General features: G+C 42.2%; 1 protein-coding gene across 1 annotated transcript; it reads right to left on the bottom strand.

The window, feature by feature from the left end:
- Positions 1-246: 246 nt before the first annotated feature.
- On the bottom strand, positions 247-17876 carry LOC123482940 (cytosolic phospholipase A2 gamma-like). The gene is made up of 19 exons (XM_045212169.1): positions 17719-17876; positions 17223-17278; positions 15049-15156; positions 14615-14757; positions 14195-14390; positions 13834-13939; positions 13341-13481; positions 13080-13157; positions 12911-12934; positions 11724-11747; positions 10562-10585; positions 7468-7635; positions 7212-7379; positions 5915-6001; positions 5629-5712; positions 4509-4663; positions 3845-4019; positions 696-863; positions 247-320 (listed from the first exon to the last, which is right to left on the bottom strand). The coding sequence occupies exons 2-19, from the start codon at positions 17247-17249 to the stop codon at positions 247-249; spliced, it is 1950 nt and encodes a 649-aa protein (XP_045068104.1). The 5' UTR covers positions 17250-17278; positions 17719-17876.
- Positions 17877-19546: the final 1670 nt, after the last annotated feature.

Below are 19546 nucleotides of genomic sequence, written 5' to 3'. Positions count from 1 at the left end.
TACCATGGGCTGGAGGGTCTTTCGCGTCTTATACCATGGGCTGGAGGGTCTTTTCGCGTCTTATACCATGGGCTGGAGGGTCTTTCGCGTCTTATACCATGGGCTGGAGGGTCTTACGCGTCTTATACCATGGGCTGGAGGGTCTTACGCGTCTTATACCATGGGCTGGAGGGTCTTACGCGTCTTATACCATGGGCTGGAGGGTCTTTCGCGTCTTATACCATGGGCTGGAGGGTCTTTCGCGTCTTATACCATGGGCTGGAGGGTCTTTCGCGTCTTATACCATGGGCTGGAGGGTCTTTCGCGTCTTATACCATGGGCTGGAGGGTCTTACGCGTCTTATAACAGGGGGGCAATTTGTTTACTGGAGCCCTTACAACTGGATTGGTTTGAAACTGGCCAAATGTATTTTGGAGCACACTTCCCCAGAGTAGGCATAGCTAATGTCACCATAAATTCAAAGCAGCTGTCATTTCTCATGTTGGTTTAGCATTGTCTGTTAAGAATGAACACCCTGTGCCACATCAAATCAAATTTGGAAATGATTACTTACAAGCTCTTAACCAACAATGCAGTGGGTCTTTAGGAATGTAGTGAAGCAAAAGTTGTCAAATATAAATAGTAAAGTAAAGATACTCTCAAAAAATACTTAAGTAGTACTTTACACCACAGATAAAGACTATTGAGCCACTGACATGCGATTCTTTCTGCGTTTGACAGCCATAACAATCTGTTCCAGGATCCTGTTTTGTTGTTCTTCAAGTTGTCCTTGGCCTTCTCCATGATGTGTTGGATCTCAGACGCATCGTAGTGCTGGTGGAACGTTGTGTACTTCTCCCTCTCCTTCTTAATCTCCTCCTCGTCTAGGAAGAGAACACAGAACCTTACAACACAACTTTGAACATATAGAACACAGACCTAGAACACAGAGGGCTCTGTTTACAGCTGGGTGGTTAAGGCGGCACTAGTGTCAAATGCACTGAGTTTGCAATTTCGTCATGTAAAAACGGACCCACTGGCATTTCCCAGCCCTAACGCCAGGTTCGGCCATTTACCCGTCTTATATCAGTTTGCTTGCGCTCAAAGTGATAATATTTGAGGTGTGTTCTTAAAAACATGATCCAAAGTGCTAATTTCAGGCAGCTCTGATAGGGATATTTAAGACTAACCAAAAGCTGTTTTTTGGCGTGACACACACTTCCCATATGCGCATGGAACAAGAGCAATCGCAAAGTAGTCAAGACTGTCAATAAAGGGTTTGGCTCTTGAGACAGCTTGGAAATAAATCGTAATCCCCAAAACGTTATTAAAATAGGAATTTCCAGAGGAGTAAAACAGTGAGCTGGCATTCCCTTATGTATGCATTGTAGGCAGGCCCATATTATTTTAGCCATGAGGTCCCGTTTGGACGTGCGTAAAAACCTACGTGTCCATTCCCATCATGAAACGAGAGATGAGAACTTCGGTGAACACTCGTGAACCTCATATTTAGAAGTTATCTGTAACCTGTAACAACTGCATGTTTTCCGTTTCATATGTTCAAAACCCAAGCCCTCCCCTAGGCCTACTATAACGAAGGCTGGTTCAACAGCAATGAGTGTCTTTTTTTTTATCCTGCCGATTACATTTTAAAAATGGTTGTAATGAAATTAAACGAAAAACAAAATCTTATTAGAATGATTCACCTTCCTGGTTTTACGGTTACAACGTATGTGGCGCACTTGCAATACAACTGCGATCTGATCTGTAAGATGATTCCGATTTATGTTCATAATAAATAGTCATATTTGGGAGCAGTATAACGGTGAGTGGACATTCTCCATTTCTCTTTATATTGGATCTTTGTCCAGCTACTGTGAAAAGTTTGGATGTGCGTAAAACCCTCCATAGTCTGCGTTGTTTTAATAGTATATACCCACAGGGAGAAATTATGGGACCCTATTTAAAACAAGTTGTTTTGTTTAGAATTATTCGTTCTCTTTTTAGGCCTTATCAATAATGAATTTAATTTTGCTTATTGACAATGTTTGGCATGTCCATGCTCAGCCATAATGCAATTTACAGTAGGCCTAGCCCCTAAATCAGTGTGAATGCTATTGAAGCCATGCAATTACTTTGAACAATGTGGACTGCAAATGGGTTCAAGTTAATGTATTTAGCAAAGATATGTCTACTTTTGTTATTTCGTTTTTGTAAGCCATTTAACATACTATAACGGACTAATATTGGAATTGGAGTTGACTCCAGGGCAATACATAAAATACCCTAAATACACAATTTGAAGCAACCACATATTTCGCGGTGGGGCAAGTTTTGATTGGCCAGTGAGAGGCCACGCCTCGTCAATTATCAGCACACTGATGGCGTTGGCGCAAAAGGACTTGGTTTTGATGAATAAACAATAAACAAGTTATTAATCAAAACCCAGTCCTTTTGCGCCAACGCTGATAGTTTTTGTTTGTGAAAATAGCAAAAAGAAATCTAAAACACCCCCGAGCCTAAAGCGCACACACACAGCGACAAATCAGTACCATGGACAGCCACATGATATTTAGCAACATTGGACTACATTGTTTTTGTTATCTTTAAGTTTGTTTTCAGTGTATTAAACTAAGCATATATAGCCTTGATGATGATTCAATATTTAAGTTGAAATGGTGCTGGAATAGCGGAGGCAGTGCTCCTGTTGTCTTTGTGTTGACTTGTAAAAATCAGTAGTTGTTTAGTAAACTGTCGAAAACAACTTGTTTGACCATGCTGCAGGTGATAACTGTTTGTTACATGCAATATTGGCTTTGTGGACAGTTTTGTGACTAAACAAAGTATGTGTAGTTGAATTTATTCCGCCACTGTGTGACTGTTATCCTTGCAAAATACATTTACACATACATGTTATTCAATCATTGCACACACACTGCTCGCGCACGTCAATGAGCGTCTGAGTAGCCAGGCGCTAAAATAGAACTTGGTTCTATTTGTGATGATCGATGCGCTGCAAGTCCCGCCTCTCCCATCTCCTCATGGGAGAGGCAGGACTTGCGGCGTGTTGAGTGTCACACATATAACCATGTTCTATTTTAGCGCCTGGCTACGCAGAGGCTCGTTGACATGCGCGAGCAGTGTGGGTGCAATGATTGAATAACATGTATGTACTTTAGCTGGATGAAATTCCCACACGGTTGCTGAGGTGAATGATTACATTGAAGCCTTAGCAGGAGGAAACCATCTGTAGCTCATTGTTTGGTTCATTTATGAGCTGAATGGAATTGTTGCATTTCCATTGTCATTTTTCGTTGCGCTTGCATTCAGTAGCATCAATTAATCACATGATTTATGAATAGTATTGATGTCCGACGGGAGAACCAAGGACATAGGTGGTAATGTTGAGAGATTCACTCTAGAGTTTACAGAACAACTGGTTCTGAGAGATTAGGATCAGGACCAGCAGTTGTAACAGTAAGTAACTGTAAAAAAATGGAGGACTGCAGTGTATTCTTTATTATGAGTGTAGGCTGCATAATAATCATATGAAAGTGTGTCTATCAATGTTATGTATGTCATTTTAAGTAGTTCTGTCCTTCGGCTGTAATTGTCTTTTAATGTTATGTATGCCATATTTTATGTTTTGTGTGGACCCCAGGAAGAGTAGCTACAGCTTTGGCTGTAGCAAATGGGGTTCCTGATAAAAATACGAACGCCATCATAAAAAAGCAGACAATTGGTGCAGATAAAAAAGAAAAAGACAGAAAATAAAAGCTCTAAATCAGAATAGGGCGTAGTCAGAGAGACAAGGATAAAAGTAAGACATAGATAGTCATCATAGGAGTCAGTGTCTTCCACAGACCTTGGCAGTTCTGCAGGTTGAACAGGGGCATGTGCATGATGGTGGGCACTTCAGGGCTTTGCCCCTCGAAAACGTAGCAGTCCTCAGGATGGTCTTTCTCCTCCCACACACTCTGCTTCACTGGGGGAAAGGGGACCTTCTGCAGAAGCGCGTACGTTTTGGCACTACGCACCGTCTGTGAGGAGCAGGATCAGTAGTATGGTTATTTCAATGTCCTTCTCCAAACCAGCCCCTAGTCCCTACTTCCTAGTCACTACTCCCTACTTCCTAGTCACTATTACCTAGCCCCCTACTCCCTAGGCCCTACTTCCTAGTCCCTACTTTCTAGGCCAGGGGTGTCACTCATTCCACGGATGGCCGAGTGGCTGCTGGTTTTAGTTTTTTCCTTTCAATTAAGACCTACACAACCAGGTGACGGGAGTTCCTTACTAATTAGTGACCTTCATGCATCAATCAAGTACAAGGGTGGAGCGAAAACCCGCAGACACTCAGCCCTCTGTGGAATGAGTTTGACACGTGCCCTAGGCCCTACTCCCCTAGCCCCTACTCCCTAGAGAGAGGGGAGAGAGAGACAGAGGTTCACTACTACCTAGGCACTTCATGTTCTTCTGAAAGGCTTGAATAGGAATAAGCATTGTGTGTGTGTGTGTGTGTGTGTGTTTGCCTCAAAGGGGTCTCCCGCACTGAAGTCCAAGGAGATGATGAGGTCGACTTTCCTCGATGTGCGCAGGATGGGGGGATAGGGAGAGTTGATCTTTAACCCAGCGTCTACCAGGTGAATCTTCTCTTTGGACGCTATGCTGCTCGGAACGTTAGTATCTGGGGAGGTAGAGAGAAAGGAGGGGGGGGGGGGGAATTATGAATTATGTACAGACTAAGTGAGCATAGCCTTGAGATTGAGAAAGGCCGCAGTAGGCAGACCTGGCTCTCAAGAGAAGACAGGCTATGTGCACACTGCCCACAAAATGAGGTGGAAACTGAGCTGCACTTCCTAACCTCCTGCCAAATGTATGACCATATTGTACTTTAGCTATTTGCACATAATATGACATTTGAAATGTCTTTATTATTTTGGAACTTTTGTGAGTGTAATGTTTACTGTTCATTTTTATTGTTTATTATCTACTTCACTTGCTTTGGCAATGTTAACATACGTTTTCCATGCCAATAAAGCCCTTAAATTGAAATTGAATTGAGAGGGGTAGAGGGAGAGGGGTAGAGAGAGCAAGAGACAGAGGGTAGAGAGAGAGAGGGGGTAGAGAGAGGGAGGGGGGGTAGACGAGGGGGTGGAGAGAGAAAGAGAGAGAGAGGTTGTACAGAGAGAGAGAGCGAGTGGGGGTACAGAGAGGTAGAGAGAGGTAGGTAGAGCGAGAGCGAGAGCGAGAGAGAGGGGGTAGAGAGAGAGCATAGAGAGGGAGAGCGAGAGAGGGGGGAGGGTGGGGTATAGAGAGGGGGGGTACAGAGAGAGGGGTACAGAGAGAGGGGTAGAGAGAGAGGGGGGTAGAGAGAGAGAGAGTGAGAGAGAGTAGAGAGAGAGGGGGGAGAGAGAGGGGAAGAGAGGGGGGGAGAGAGAGAGGAAGAGAGAGAGGGGAAGAGAGAGAGGGGAAGAGAGAGAGTGAGAGAGAGAGAGAGAAAGTAGAGAGAGAGAGTAGAGAGGGTGGTTGAGAGAGAGCGAGAGAGAACCAACCAAGAAAGTTGCCATTTTGGAGGGGAAACATAAGATCCTGGCTATGACTGATACTAGTTATGCTATCATGTTAGGAAGAAGTCTGATGTTACTGTACCTTGGATCTTGAAGAGGAAGTTGGACACGGTTCCCCATTCCCATTTTATGACCAGAGGGAAAATGTTTTGTGCAATCCACAACTCTGGGGAGACACACACACCAATTGTCAAATTATTCCTAACTGGTCCAAAAAATATCTCAGTGATGGAGAGAGTATGCAGTCTGTTCTGTATCCTTCCTTTACCGAAATACATACATACACACACACACACACACACGAACAAACAAACACACACTTTCCGTTGTAATCATAGTGGATAGAAAGGTAATGAAAAGAACAGTACTATCGGGGACCCAGGGGTTTGTTATTCTCTCGCTGGATGACATGGCTGACCTGGTTGTCATTCCCATCGTTACCTCCATCCTTTTAGCTGCAGAGGATAAGACAAAAAGGATCAGCTCAGGATCTGCCATGTAACACACGGTTCGAAAAACCATGTGATAAAAATAAAGCTTTGGACGTCATTGATGTCGTACTTTTGATAAAGTAATACACGCACCGGCAGACTGCTTCAAAGTTAGCTGCTTAGCTACTTCGATACATGCCTCAGAGCTCCAGTATCAAACGTAACATCACTAGTTAAGGTTAAGGCATTAACTTTGAGTGGTTAGGGTTAAGGTTAGGCATTAACGTTGAGTGGTAAGGGTTAAGGTTAGGCATTAACTTTGAGTGGTAAGGGTTAAGGTTAGGCATTAACTTTGAGTGGTAAGGGTTAAGGTTAGGCATTAGCTTTGAGTGGTTAGTGTTAAGGTTAGACATTAACTTTGAGTGGTTAGGGTTAAGGTTAGGCATTCACTTTGAGTGACTGGGATAAGGGTAAGTTATCACTGGAAGGTACTATCAAAAATGTGCATTAGCAACAAGAATTAGAAAATGTAAACACTTAAAGCACTTTTGTCAAAATTTACCCGAAGCTGATTTGAACTCCTGACGTTCAGGTTGCAAGTCATTGTTGTACGCCCGCTCACCAACCCCAATCTAACACCTTGCAAGCCAATTTTCCATTTGTATCTCTCTGCCGGTTGCTATTGTCTGAAACGTGTGCAGCCTCCCCTAAGCTTACACTAAGACAATATTACCACATAACCATACTGCATTTTACATCCAGACGCCCAAACCTACTATAAAAAAACTCAGTTCCAAGGTATCAGCTCAGTGAACTAACACGGTCTTGAGTCATAAAGCTAAAGTCACTTAAGAAAAGTGGCACTGTGGAAGCTAGTGTTACCTTTGCAGGTGCAGAGGGTAATGCCTCTAAGAAAAAAAGTGCTACATAGTCCTACCTACCTATAAAGGGTTCTTTGACTGTCACTGTGGGAGAACACTTTGAATATCCCTTTTAGGTTCCATGTAGAATAATTTCCATGACACCCTTTTAGGTTCCATGTAGAACCTTTTCCACAGAAGGTTATAAATGGAACCTAATGGGGTTCGACAGTACATGGAACCCATAAAGATTCTTCAAAGGGTTCTCCCACATGGACAGCCAAATAATCCTTGTTGAACCCTTTTTTTCTCAGAATGTAGGCTTTAGTTCAATGGGCTAACATGGTGTTGGAGCAATATGATGCCAGTGTTACCGTTGCAGGTGCAGCTTTGGTCCTCCCAGTCTTTTGTCCAGCTGTCTGAGGTGAGGATGAGCTCCAGACTGACTTTCTCTATGAACTCCTTTCTCTCCATCAGGCTGTTTCTCTGCCACCTCTCAGCGTCCATGTTCCACAGCATCTCGCCCTTACTGCTCACATGACCTAGAATCATTATACACATTATCACACATGTCATGATAATGGTGTCTTTTTGATTGTGTGTGTGTGTGTATGTGTGTATGTATCTCACCTTTCAGTAGCTGTTCCAGTGTGGTGATGACTTCCCATGTCTTCAGTGCATCTGGGTCCTCAGCGTACTCTATCAGCTCAGACACACACCTCCCCACTTGGGAGGGCAGACAGTTACACACCTTCACCTCCCCTCTACTCACAAACTCCAACCTCATGTCGTCCTCCCCTGCAGAACAAAACAGGTTGGTCAAGTGTAGCGGAGGTGATTTGGAAACACGCCCTCCTCTCATGATGAGGTAGCCCTGCCTGAGACATGTAAATCTCAAGTGTCGTCCTCAGACCTTGAGGATGTCCTCTTGGCCTACTGCATTCCAGCCATTACAATGAGCCCGACCTCCTATAGCTCCTCCCACCAGCCTCCTCTGGTCCATTTATCTCCCCACACCGGCTGGAATGCGGTTTTAACCAATCAGCATTCAGGATTAGACCCACCCGTTGTATAATGTCTAGTATTGTCCTGTAGTTTGTCTACTATTGTCCTGTAGTTTATTGTCTATTATATAACGGGTGGGTCTAATCCTGAATGCTGATTGGTTAAAACCGCATTCCAGCCGGTGTCTATTCCACAAGTTACCACCGGCTAAATCTATGACTTTAAAATACCTATTTACTCTGTTCCATCTGACTGTGCAGCATGGCACTTTATAAACTTGATCTCTAATATAAAAAGCATCTAGACATAATCTCACATTTCTTTTAGACTAACATTTAGTTTTCAACAGCTGTCTATCTCGCCGACATTTGCAACATTGTTTCAATTTTCAAATTCGATCTCCAGCTGTCCCATAGTAATGAACGTGTCGGGAGTCGGGATGAGACAGACAGGCAGGCAGCGTTTCTCAGCCAGTCGAAATCATGAATCAGCTGGCATCATTTTTATGGATATATAAAGAAATGTCAATTGAAAACAGGTAAAACAAAACAAAGCTAGTTTGCAGTCTTTCCAGATTTAGTTTGAAATGATTGTGTTTGCAGTGTTGTTGGCTAGCTCCTCTGAACAACAGTGGCCTTGACAAGTGAGCACATTCTCTATGCCAGGCGAAATCGCACCTCATTAGCTCATTGTTATGGATGTATCCAATTAAATGTGTGGGGATCTATTTTCTTATAACTAGATGTGATGCCTAGCTTAGAAAGAATACATTAATGATTAAACATAATAGGTTTGTGCTGTACTGATATAGACTGTTTAACATAACAAGCTGTGATTCATGTGAGGAACTGTTAGGGGGTAGGCCGAGACAGACTTGTGTCTCACAGACACAAACACTGCCTCTTTGTTAGAACGCTCAAGGACATGTGTTCTGCTACAAAGATGTCTGAGGTTGCTGACTCTCTGGACAAGTTGCAAAACAACTAAACACCTGGCAACAGTGAAGCGCCAAGGGACTGGGACCAGCCTGTGCGCCAACGATAGGCTGAGTACGTCTAAACCACGCTCAGTCTCTACTCTGATAGGCCAGCAGGGAGCAGGAACTATCTCTGTCAGAGTATTTAAAGAAGAACTTATAACAATGGACCAGTTCTCTGTCTGCCCTGCGTGGTATTTCAGTGGACCCGTATATACGAACATCATATTTACCATTGAAGTGTTTTGCATTAATTAAAATACTAGTCTATTTTAGAAGACGTGTATTGACCTCTTTTGTTCCCAATACCAGATTTGAATTGACGCAACTTAACAAATGTCACTAGAAAACAGCTTAAACAAATGCAAATGCAGCTATATTGCTGTTATTCTGGCTGCATTTCTTGACATGACTGTAAATTAGCCGTAGTTGGCTAGCTAGCAAGCAAGGAACAATAACGATTTAGAACGAACAAAAAGACTGAACATTATTTTTCCTAGCAACCGAAACGATACAACGAATGACCAGCCGGCTTGGGTAGCAACCCTAGATTTGTGTTGGGACTATATCTTGTGGAAGGATGAAATAGTATGAATACATCCATCAAAAGAACGTTTTAAATGAAAATATGTCAATCATTATTTTAATATGTTGGTATCCCGTTGTATAAAAGTGATAATGCCCTCGAAGCCGGTGTTTGGAGGATATATTGGCACAGTTTGCCAAGCCTCAACTTTGTCTCAAGCCTAACAACACCCATGCCAATATATTGTCCTGTAGTTTATGGTCTAGTATTGTCCTGTAGTTTATGGTCTAGTACATTTACATTTTAGTCATTTAGCAGACGCTCTTATCCAGAGCGACTTACAGTTAGTGAATGCATACATGTTTTTCTTTATACTGGCCCCCCGTGGTAAACGAACCCACATCCCTGACGGCCAAACCCTCTCCTATCTTGGACGACGCTGGACCAATTGTGCACCGCCCATGGGTCTCCCGGTCGCGGTCAGCCGAGACAGAGCCTGGACTTGAACCAGGATCTCTAGTGGCACAGTTAGCACTGCGATGCAGTGCCTTAGACCACTGCGCCACTCGGGACACAGTAGAGTAGTGTCCTATAGTTTATTGTCTAGTATTGTCCAGTAGTTTACTGTCTAGTATTGTCCTGTAGTTTATTGTCTAGTATTGTCCTGTAGTTTATGGTCTAGTATTGTCCTGTAGTTTATGGTCTAGTATTGTCCTGTAGTTTATGGTCTAGTACTTTAATTGTCCTGTAGTTTATGGTCTAGTATTGTCCTATTGTCGTTTATTGTCTAGTATTGTCCTGCAGTTTATTGTCTAGTATTGTCCTGTAGTTTATTGTCTAGTATTGTCCTGTAGTTTATTGTCTAGTATTGTCCTGTAGTTTATTGTCTAGTATTGTCCTGTAGTTTATTGTCTAGTATTGTCCTGTAGTTTATTGTCTAGTATTATCCTGTAGTTTACTGTCTAGTATTGTCCTGTAGTTCATTGTTGAACGTTTTCTGTTTCTTTTTGATTGAAGGTGATTATCTTCCTTGTTGTTGTTGTTTCTTTGTGTTTCTGTACTGGGTCTGTTCCTGGGTTGTATTGTACATACAGGCACTAGGTTCATTTTCTTTCTTTCTTATTGACTCATCTTTTGTATTTTGTCTCTATCGTTTTCTTTGATGGAAGTTTTATCATCTGGATGGGTGGGGGTAATTGCAAGAAGTTAACTCTTACCTGAGTTTGAAACGTTCTTGCCACCTAAAGATATGGTAAAGGAGAAAGAAAGAAACATTATTTATCACAAATGAACGCAAAGGGAACGTTGTGTCAATGATCCTAAATACAACTTACAATCCTATACACTAGCCTTACAGGCTAACTAGCATGCTGCACTGTAGCTTACCTCCTAATACATTTTAGTCATTTAGCAGACGCTCTTATCCAGAGCGACTTACAGTTAGTGAATGCATACATGTTTTTCTTTATACTGGCCCCCCGTGGTAAACGAACCCACATCCCTGACGGCCAAACCCTCTCCTATCTTGGACGACGCTGGACCAATTGTGCACCGCCCATGGGTCTCCCGGTCGCGGTCAGCTGCAACAGAGCCTGGACTTGAACCAGGATCTCTAGTGGCACAGTTAGCACTGCGATGCAGTGCCTTAGACCACTGCGCCACTCGGGACACAGTAGAGTAGTGTCCTGTAGTTTATTGTCTAGTATTGTCCAGTAGTTTACTGTCTAGTATTGTCCTGTAGTTTATTGTCTAGTATTGTCCTGTAGTTTATGGTCTAGTATTGTCCTGTAGTTTATGGTCTAGTATTGTCCTGTAGTTTATGGTCTAGTAGTGTCCAGTAGTTTACTATCTAGTATTGTCCTGCAGTTTATTGTCTAGTATTGTCCTGTTGTTTATTGTCTACTATTGTCCTGTAGTTTATTGTCTAGTATTGTCCTGTTGTTTATTGTCTACTATTGTCCTGTAGTTTATTGTCTAGTATTGTCCTGTAGTTTATTGTCTAGTATTGTCCTGTAGTTTATTGTCTAGTATTGTCCTGTAGTTTATTGTCTAGTATTGTCCTGTAGTTTATTGTCTAGTATTGTCCTGTAGTTTATTGTCTAGTATTATCCTGTAGTTTACTGTCTAGTATTGTCCTGTAGTTCATTGTTGAACGTTTTCTGTTTCTTTTTGATTGAAGGTGATTATCTTCCTTGTTGTTGTTGTTTCTTTGTGTTTCTGTACTGGGTCTGTTCCTGGGTTGTATTGTACATACAGGCACTAGGTTCATTTTCTTTCTTTCTTATTGACTCATCTTTTGTATTTTGTCTCTATCGTTTTCTTTGATGGAAGTTTTATCATCTGGATGGGTGGGGGTAATTGCAAGAAGTTAACTCTTACCTGAGTTTGAAACGTTCTTGCCACCTAAAGATATGGTAAAGGAGAAAGAAAGAAACATTATTTATCACAAATGAACGCAAAGGGAACGTTGTGTCAATGATCCTAAATACAACTTACAATCCTATACACTAGCCTTACAGGCTAACTAGCATGCTGCACTGTAGCTTACCTCCTAATACATTTTAGTCATTTAGCAGACGCTCTTATCCAGAGCGACTTACAGTTAGTGAATGCATACATGTTTTTTCTTTATACTGGCCCCCGTGGTAAACGAACCCACATCCCTGACGGCCAAACCCTCTCCTATCTTGGACGACGCTGGACCAATTGTGCACCGCCCATGGGTCTCCCGGTCGCGGTCAGCTGCGACAGAGCCTGGACTTGAACCAGGATCTCTAGTGGCACAGTTAGCACTGCGATGCAGTGCCTTAGACCACTGCGCCACTCGGGACACAGTAGAGTAGTGTCCTGTAGTTTATTGTCTAGTATTGTCCAGTAGTTTACTGTCTAGTATTGTCCTGTAGTTTATTGTCTAGTATTGTCCTGTAGTTTATGGTCTAGTATTGTCCTGTAGTTTATGGTCTAGTATTGTCCTGTAGTTTATTGTCTAGTATTGTCCTGTAGTTTATGGTCTAGTATTGTCCTGTAGTTTATGGTCTAGTAGTGTCCAGTAGTTTACTATCTAGTATTGTCCTGAAGTTTATTGTCTAGTATTGTCCTGTAGTTTATTGTCTAGTATTGTCCTGTTGTTTATTGTCTATTATTGTCCTGTAGTTTATTGTCTAGTATTGTCCTGTAGTTTATTGTCTAGTATTGTCCTGTAGTTTATTGTCTAGTATTGTCCTGTAGTTTATTGTCTAGTATTGTCCTGTAGTTTATTGTCTAGTATTGTCCTGTAGTTTATTGTCTAGTATTATCCTGTAGTTTACTGTCTAGTATTGTCCTGTAGTTCATTGTTGAACGTTTTCTGTTTCTTTTTGATTGAAGGTGATTATCTTCCTTGTTGTTGTTGTTTCTTTGTGTTTCTGTACTGGGTCTGTTCCTGGGTTGTATTGTACATACAGGCACTAGGTTCATTTTCTTTCTTTCTTATTGACTCATCTTTTGTATTTTGTCTCTATCGTTTTCTTTGATGGAAGTTTTATCATCTGGATGGGTGGGGGTAATTGCAAGAAGTTAACTCTTACCTGAGTTTGAAACGTTCTTGCCACCTAAAGATATGGTAAAGGAGAAAGAAAGAAACATTATTTATCACAAATGAACGCAAAGGGAACGTTGTGTCAATGATCCTAAATACAACTTACAATCCTATACACTAGCCTTACAGGCTAACTAGCATGCTGCACTGTAGCTTACCTCCAAATAAGCCCCAGATCTTTTTTACTACCTCAGCACTGTTCATCTGCCCGTCTGCAATGGCACTCCCACAGATACCTGCCCAACAACAACAAACAAACAACAATAAATAACCATCTATGAGAGTTGTAAAACACCTGATGATATCAACAATGGGGACACATTTCTGTGTGTGTGCGTGTGTGTGTGGGTATGTTTGTGTGCGTGTTTGTGTGCATGTGCTTCTGTGTGTGTGTGTGTGTGTGTGTGTGCATTCCCCACCTTGCAGCAGAACCATGTCCATTTCCTTCCTCTTCTCTCTCAGAGTCCCGCCTTCAAACTGGCTCCCGAGACAGGAAGTGGGGACGAAAGCGCCCAATCCGGAGAAGCCGCTCTCGTGGGGGGTCATCTCAAACCATACCCCTGGAGAAAACAGTGAAATTACAGAAATGTACACTCATTGGCTTTGTCTGAAATGACACCCTATTCCTTATAAAGTGCACTACTTCTAAGCAGAGCCCGACTGGGACTCAGACTAATGCTTGGCTTGCTTTTTGCGCATCTACAGATGAATGTTAGTTCATATTGTTCATATTGTATTAATTGTTTATATTATTTGTATTGTTCTTGCACTTTGAGACAATTGTCTTTCTAAAAAGTGCAATGCAATTACATTTGATTGATACATTGATGCTGCGTTCACAGTGCACTCGGAACTAGGAAACTCAGAAAGTTCAGAATTTCAGAGTTTGCATGAACCCTGCATAACAGTCACCTTTAGTGTAACCCTGTCTGTGGCAGTCCAGTTCTATGGCACTGTAGATGGGGTATGGTTTGATGAATTTCCTGTGAGCATCTTCAGAAAGACAGCAAGTGTTCATCTGATACAGGAGAGAGAGAACAAGGGGGGAGAGACAGGGGGGAGACAGGGGGGAGATGGGTGGGGGGGGAGACAGATGGGGGGAGATGGGGGAGAGACATGGGGGGAGAGACGGGGGAGAAATAATCAGCCCAACAGAGGCAGATACACACACTGGCAGACTGACAAATAGACACACACACACACACACACACACACACACACACACTGGCAAACAGACAGATACACGCAAACACACACACAACCATACACTGACCTCTTTCATGAAATAGGAGGCAGTGAATGCGCCCCAGAAGTCAGTGAGGTTGAAGTCCTGGTTTTGTTCTTTCCTCAATTTCAGCCACTCCACAGCCTTGCTCAAGTCCACCGTAGGACCCTTCAGCTTCTTTATTATTTCATCACAACTCTTACTCAATGACTCAGCTGGATTGCTGTACAGGGATGACATGCACCTGTGTGTGTGTGTGTGTGTGTGTGTGTGTGTGTGTGTGTGTGTGTGTGTGAGAGAGGGAGAAGGAGAGAGCCAGATACCTAATTTGTTTCAGCACATTCAAAATGAACTTTCCTGCTAAGAATAATAGTAAATACGTGTGTGTGTGTGTGTGTGTGTGTGTGTGTGTGTGTGTGTGTGTGTGTGTGTGTGTGTGTGTGTGTGTGTGTGTGTGTGTGTGTGTACCAGGTGCTGCCCGACACCCCACACATGTAGAGGAGGCTGCCCAGCAGGTCGTCCTGTGCCAGCTGACACAGCGATCCCAGCATGCCCACTGCTGCCCTCTCTCCACCACCTGACCCCAGCAACGCTATGTTAGGAACATCCTCCTGAGAGATGGAGAGAGAGAGAGAGAGAGAGAGAGAGAGAGAGAGAGAGAGAGAGAGAGAGAGAGAGAGAGAGAGAGAGAGAGAGAGAGAGAGATCAAATCTAGAGAATTTCACGTCAGTGTCCCATCATACAGTGCTTTATATAAGGGGGGGCTAACAGCAGGCAGCAGGAGACATGGGAGTGGGGAAGGTGATCCATATGTAGTTGGCTGTGGAGAGAGGGGGGAGTTAGAGAAAGGGCACGTGTGTGAGAGAGAGTGATCGAAAGATAGAGAAGACAGGACTACCCACTAGTTTACAGTCGATATCTTGATCTTTCAGCCACTTCTTAATCAGTTTCTTCCTCATCGTCACGTATGTTCTCTCCTCATCATTGATGGATTGAGACAGACGCACAGTCTGACAGAATGAACGAAAGAGACAGAAAAAAGTATGTGTACAGTCTATTATTCCATGATGATACAATTTGGTTTAATTGAGCCATAACATTTCTCAAGTAACATGGCATTTCAATAAAACGTTTTTTGAAGATAAATAAAACATAATTCTGACAGCTTATACTCTGTTTGTCAGTAAAGTATATGTTATTCCTTAATTCTGGATGCATATTCATAGCTATGTATTACAGTACAGTGTGGTATGTTGCCGACAACAGTCATCCTCATATTCTGATGAGTTTCTTACCTTACGAGTGTGTACACTATACAGTAACATTACCAGTCAAAGGTTTGGACACACCTACTCATTCGTTTTTTTTCCCTTTATTTTTACAATTTTCTACATTGTAGAATAATAGTGAAGACATCAAAGCTATGAAATAACACATATGGAATCATGTAGTAACCAAAAAAGTGTTAAACAAATCCAAATATATTTTAGATTTTAGATTCTTCAAAGTAGCCACCCTTTGGCTTGAAGACAGCTTTGCACACTCTTGGCATTCTCTCAACCAGCTTAACCTGGAATGCTTTTCCAACATTCTTGAAGTATTTCCCACACATGCTAAGCACTTGTTAGCTGCTTTTCCTTCACTCTGTGGTCCAACTCATCCTAAACCATTTCAATTGGGTTGAGGTCAGGTGATTGTGGAGGCCAGTTCATCTGATGCAGCACTCCATCACTCTCCTTCTTGGTCAAAATGTCCTTACACAGCCTGGAGGTGTGTTGGGTCATTGTCCTGTTGAAAAACTAATTATTCTCCCTCTAAGCGCAAACCAGATGGGATGGTGTATCGCTGCAGAATGCTGTGGTAGCCATGCTGGTTAAGTGTGCCTTGAATTCTAAATACATCACACACAGTGTCACCAGCAAAGCACCCCCACACCATCACAACAAGCAAGTCTCTTCTTCTTCTTGGTGTCCTTTAGTAGTGTTTTCTTTGCAGCAATTCGATCATGAAGGCCTGAATCACGCAGTCTCCTCTGAACAGTTGATGTTGAGATGTGTCTGTTGCTTGAACTATGTGAACCATTTATTTGGGCTGCAATCTGCAGTGCAGTTAACTCTAATGAACTTATCCTCTGCAGCAGAGGTAACTCTGGGTCTTCCTTTCCTGTGGTGGTCCTCATGAGAGCCAGTTTCATCATAGAGCTTGATGGTTTTTGCAACTGCACTTGAAGAAACTTTCAAAGTTCTTGAAATGTTCCGTATTGACTGACCTTCATATTTTAAAGTAAAGATCGACTGTTGGTTCTCTTTTCTTATTTGAGCTGTTCTTGCCATAATATGGACTTGGTCTTCTACCAAATAGGGCTGTCTTCTGTATACCACCCCTACCTTGTCACAACACAACTGATTGGCTCAAATGCATTAAGAAGGAAAGAAATTCCACAAATTAACTTTTAACAATTGAAATTGAAATGCATTCCAGGTGACTACCTCATGAAGTTAGTTGAGAGAATCCCAAGAGTGTGCAAAGCTGTCATCAAGGCAAAGCTCCCGAGTGGCGCAGCGGTCTAAGGCACTGCATTTCAGTACTAGAGGCATCACTACAAACCCTGGTTCAATTCCAGGCTGTATCACAATCCAGCTGTAATTGGGAGTGTCGTCCGGGGTAGGACATCACTGTAAATCAGAGTTTGTTCTTAACTGACTATATTTTGATTTGTTTAACACTTTTTTGGTTACCCCATGTTTCCATATGTGCTATTTCATAGTTTTGATGTCTTCACTATTATTCTACAATGTAGAAAATAGTAGAAATAATGAAAAACCCTGGAATGAGTAGGTGTGTCCAAACTTTTGACTGGTACTGTACATAAACATAATGAAGTAAGTTTCCTTTAATTATGATACAATTTGGTGGACTTAGTATTGACAGCAACAGAAAAGGGCTTTATTCAATATATATTTGAGCGATATCCACTATGCAGTAGCATAGCATTTCAATAAGAAGGTATTTTATAATATTGTGTGGTTTCTATCAGACAAATGTATTATCTGTATTGTGATGATGAGTTTCTTACCTTAAGAGTATCTTTTGGTTTCCACATTGCTCTCGCTGAATTCACTTAAAAATATCCTTTAAACACAAACCAATCCCTTTGTTTGTATCCATGTCATAGGGTCAGAAATCTCTTGATAAGATGTTATTCGTAGTAAAAAATGAATAAATAATAATAACAGTACTGTGATAGTCAATTACTCTAAATTATCACATTTGGGTCCAAGGAGCTATAGGGCTCAGTTGAAACCCAAAGACATTCTAATATATTTTGTCCTAAACACATCTATCAATGTGACTTCAAAACTAGAAGCCAAAGACTCTAGACTGATTTGAATAAAGGTCACCTGCATCATTCTATTACACAACAATCAATCACATTGATTTGTATAGCACTTTTTACAAAGACAGATTGTTTCAAACGGCTTTACAACATGAGCAATATTATATATATAATCAATAAAATAATAAAACAACACACAAATGCTACATGCAGTGTTTATACAGAGAAGTCTTACCAGAGATGTATAGTGTAGTACGGCAGACTAGTCCAGTCTTAATCTTCACCTCCAGTTGATCTCCTCTTGATATCCACACTCTAGTCCCATCCTCTGTCATCTTATATAGGCCCAGTTACACACACACACACACACACACACACACACACACACACGCACTGGGAGTGACAGAAACTTGGAAAATACGCAGGAAACACTTAATTATTGCTCAGTAATAGATCATTAGTGACACATCCTAGGGGAACAGGTGTGGTAGGATTTTTTGGGCTTATTTTTTTTTTATTAATTAATTTATTTCACCTTTATTTAACCAGGTAAACCAGTTGAGAACAAGTTCTCATTTACAACTGCGACCTGGCCAAGATAAAGCAAAGCAGTGCGATAAAAACAACACAGAGTTACATATGGGGTAAAACAAAACAAAGTCAAAAATACAACAGAAATACATATAATATACAGTGTGTGCAAATTTAGCAAGTTATGGAGGTAAGGCAATAAAATAGGCTATAGTGCAAAAAAATTACAATTAGTATTAACACTGGAATGATAGATGTGCAAGAGATGATGTGCAAATAGAGATACTGGGGTACAAATGAGCAAAATAAATAACAATATAGGGATGAGGTAGTTGGGCGGGCTAATTTCAGATGGGCTGTGTACAGGTGCAGTGATCGGTAAGGTGCTCTGACAACTGATGCTTAAAGTTAGTGAGGGAGATAAGTGTCTCCAGCTTCAGAGATTTTTGCAATTTGTTCCAGTCATTGGCAGCAGAGAACTGGAAGGAATTGCGGCCAAAGGAGGTGTTGGCTTTGGGGATGACCAGTGAGATATACCCGCTGGAGCGCAGACTACGGGTGGGTGTTGCTATGGTGACCAATGAGCTAAGATAAGGCGGGGATTTGCCTAGCAGTGATTTATAGATGGCCTGGAGCCAGTGGGTTTGGCGACGAATATGTAGTGAGGACCAGCCAACAAGAGCGTACAGGTCACAGTGGTGGGTATTATATGGGGCTTTGGAGACAAAACGGATGGCACTGTGATAGACTACATCCAATTTGCTGAGTAGAGTGTTGGAGGCTATTTTGTAAATGACATCGCCGAAGTCAAGGATCGGTAGGATAGTCAGTTTTACGAGGGCATGTTTGGCAGCATGAGTGAAGGAGGCTTTGTTGCGAAATAGGAAACCGATTCTAGATTTAACTTTGGATTGGAGATTCTTAATGTGAGTCTGGAAGGAGAGTTTACAGTCTAACCAGACACCTAGATATTTGTAGTTGTCCACATACTCTAGGTCAGACCCGTCGAGAGTAGTGATTCTAGTCGGGTGGGCGGGTGCAAGCAGCGTTCGGTTGAAGAGCATGCATTTAGTTTTACTAGTGTTTAAGAGCAGTTGGAGGCTACTGAAGGAGTGTTGTATGGAATTGAAGCTCGTTTGGAGGTTTGTTAACACAGTGTCCAATGAAGGGCCAGATGTATACAAAATGGTGTCGTCTGCGTAGAGGTGGATCTGAGAGTCACCAGCAGCAAGAGCGACGTCATTGATATACACAGAGAAAAGAGTCGGCCCAAGAATTGAACCCTGTGGCACCCCCATAGAGACTGCCATAGGTCCAGACAACAGGCCCTCCGATTTGACACATTGAACTCTATCTGAGAAGTAGTTGGTGAACCAGGCGAGGCAGTCATTTGAGAAACCAAGGCTATTTAGTCTGCCAATAAGAATGCGGTGGTTGACAGAGTCGAAAGCCTTGGCCAGGTCAATGAAAACGGCTGCACAGTACTGTCTATTATCGATCGCGGTTATAATATCGTTTAGGACCTTGAGCGT

The sequence above is a fragment of the Coregonus clupeaformis genome, unplaced genomic scaffold (genome assembly GCF_020615455.1).
Source record: "Coregonus clupeaformis isolate EN_2021a unplaced genomic scaffold, ASM2061545v1 scaf0001, whole genome shotgun sequence".
NCBI classification, from domain to species: Eukaryota; Metazoa; Chordata; class Actinopteri; order Salmoniformes; family Salmonidae; genus Coregonus; species Coregonus clupeaformis.
This window is presented reverse-complemented; position numbering and strand designations above follow the sequence as displayed.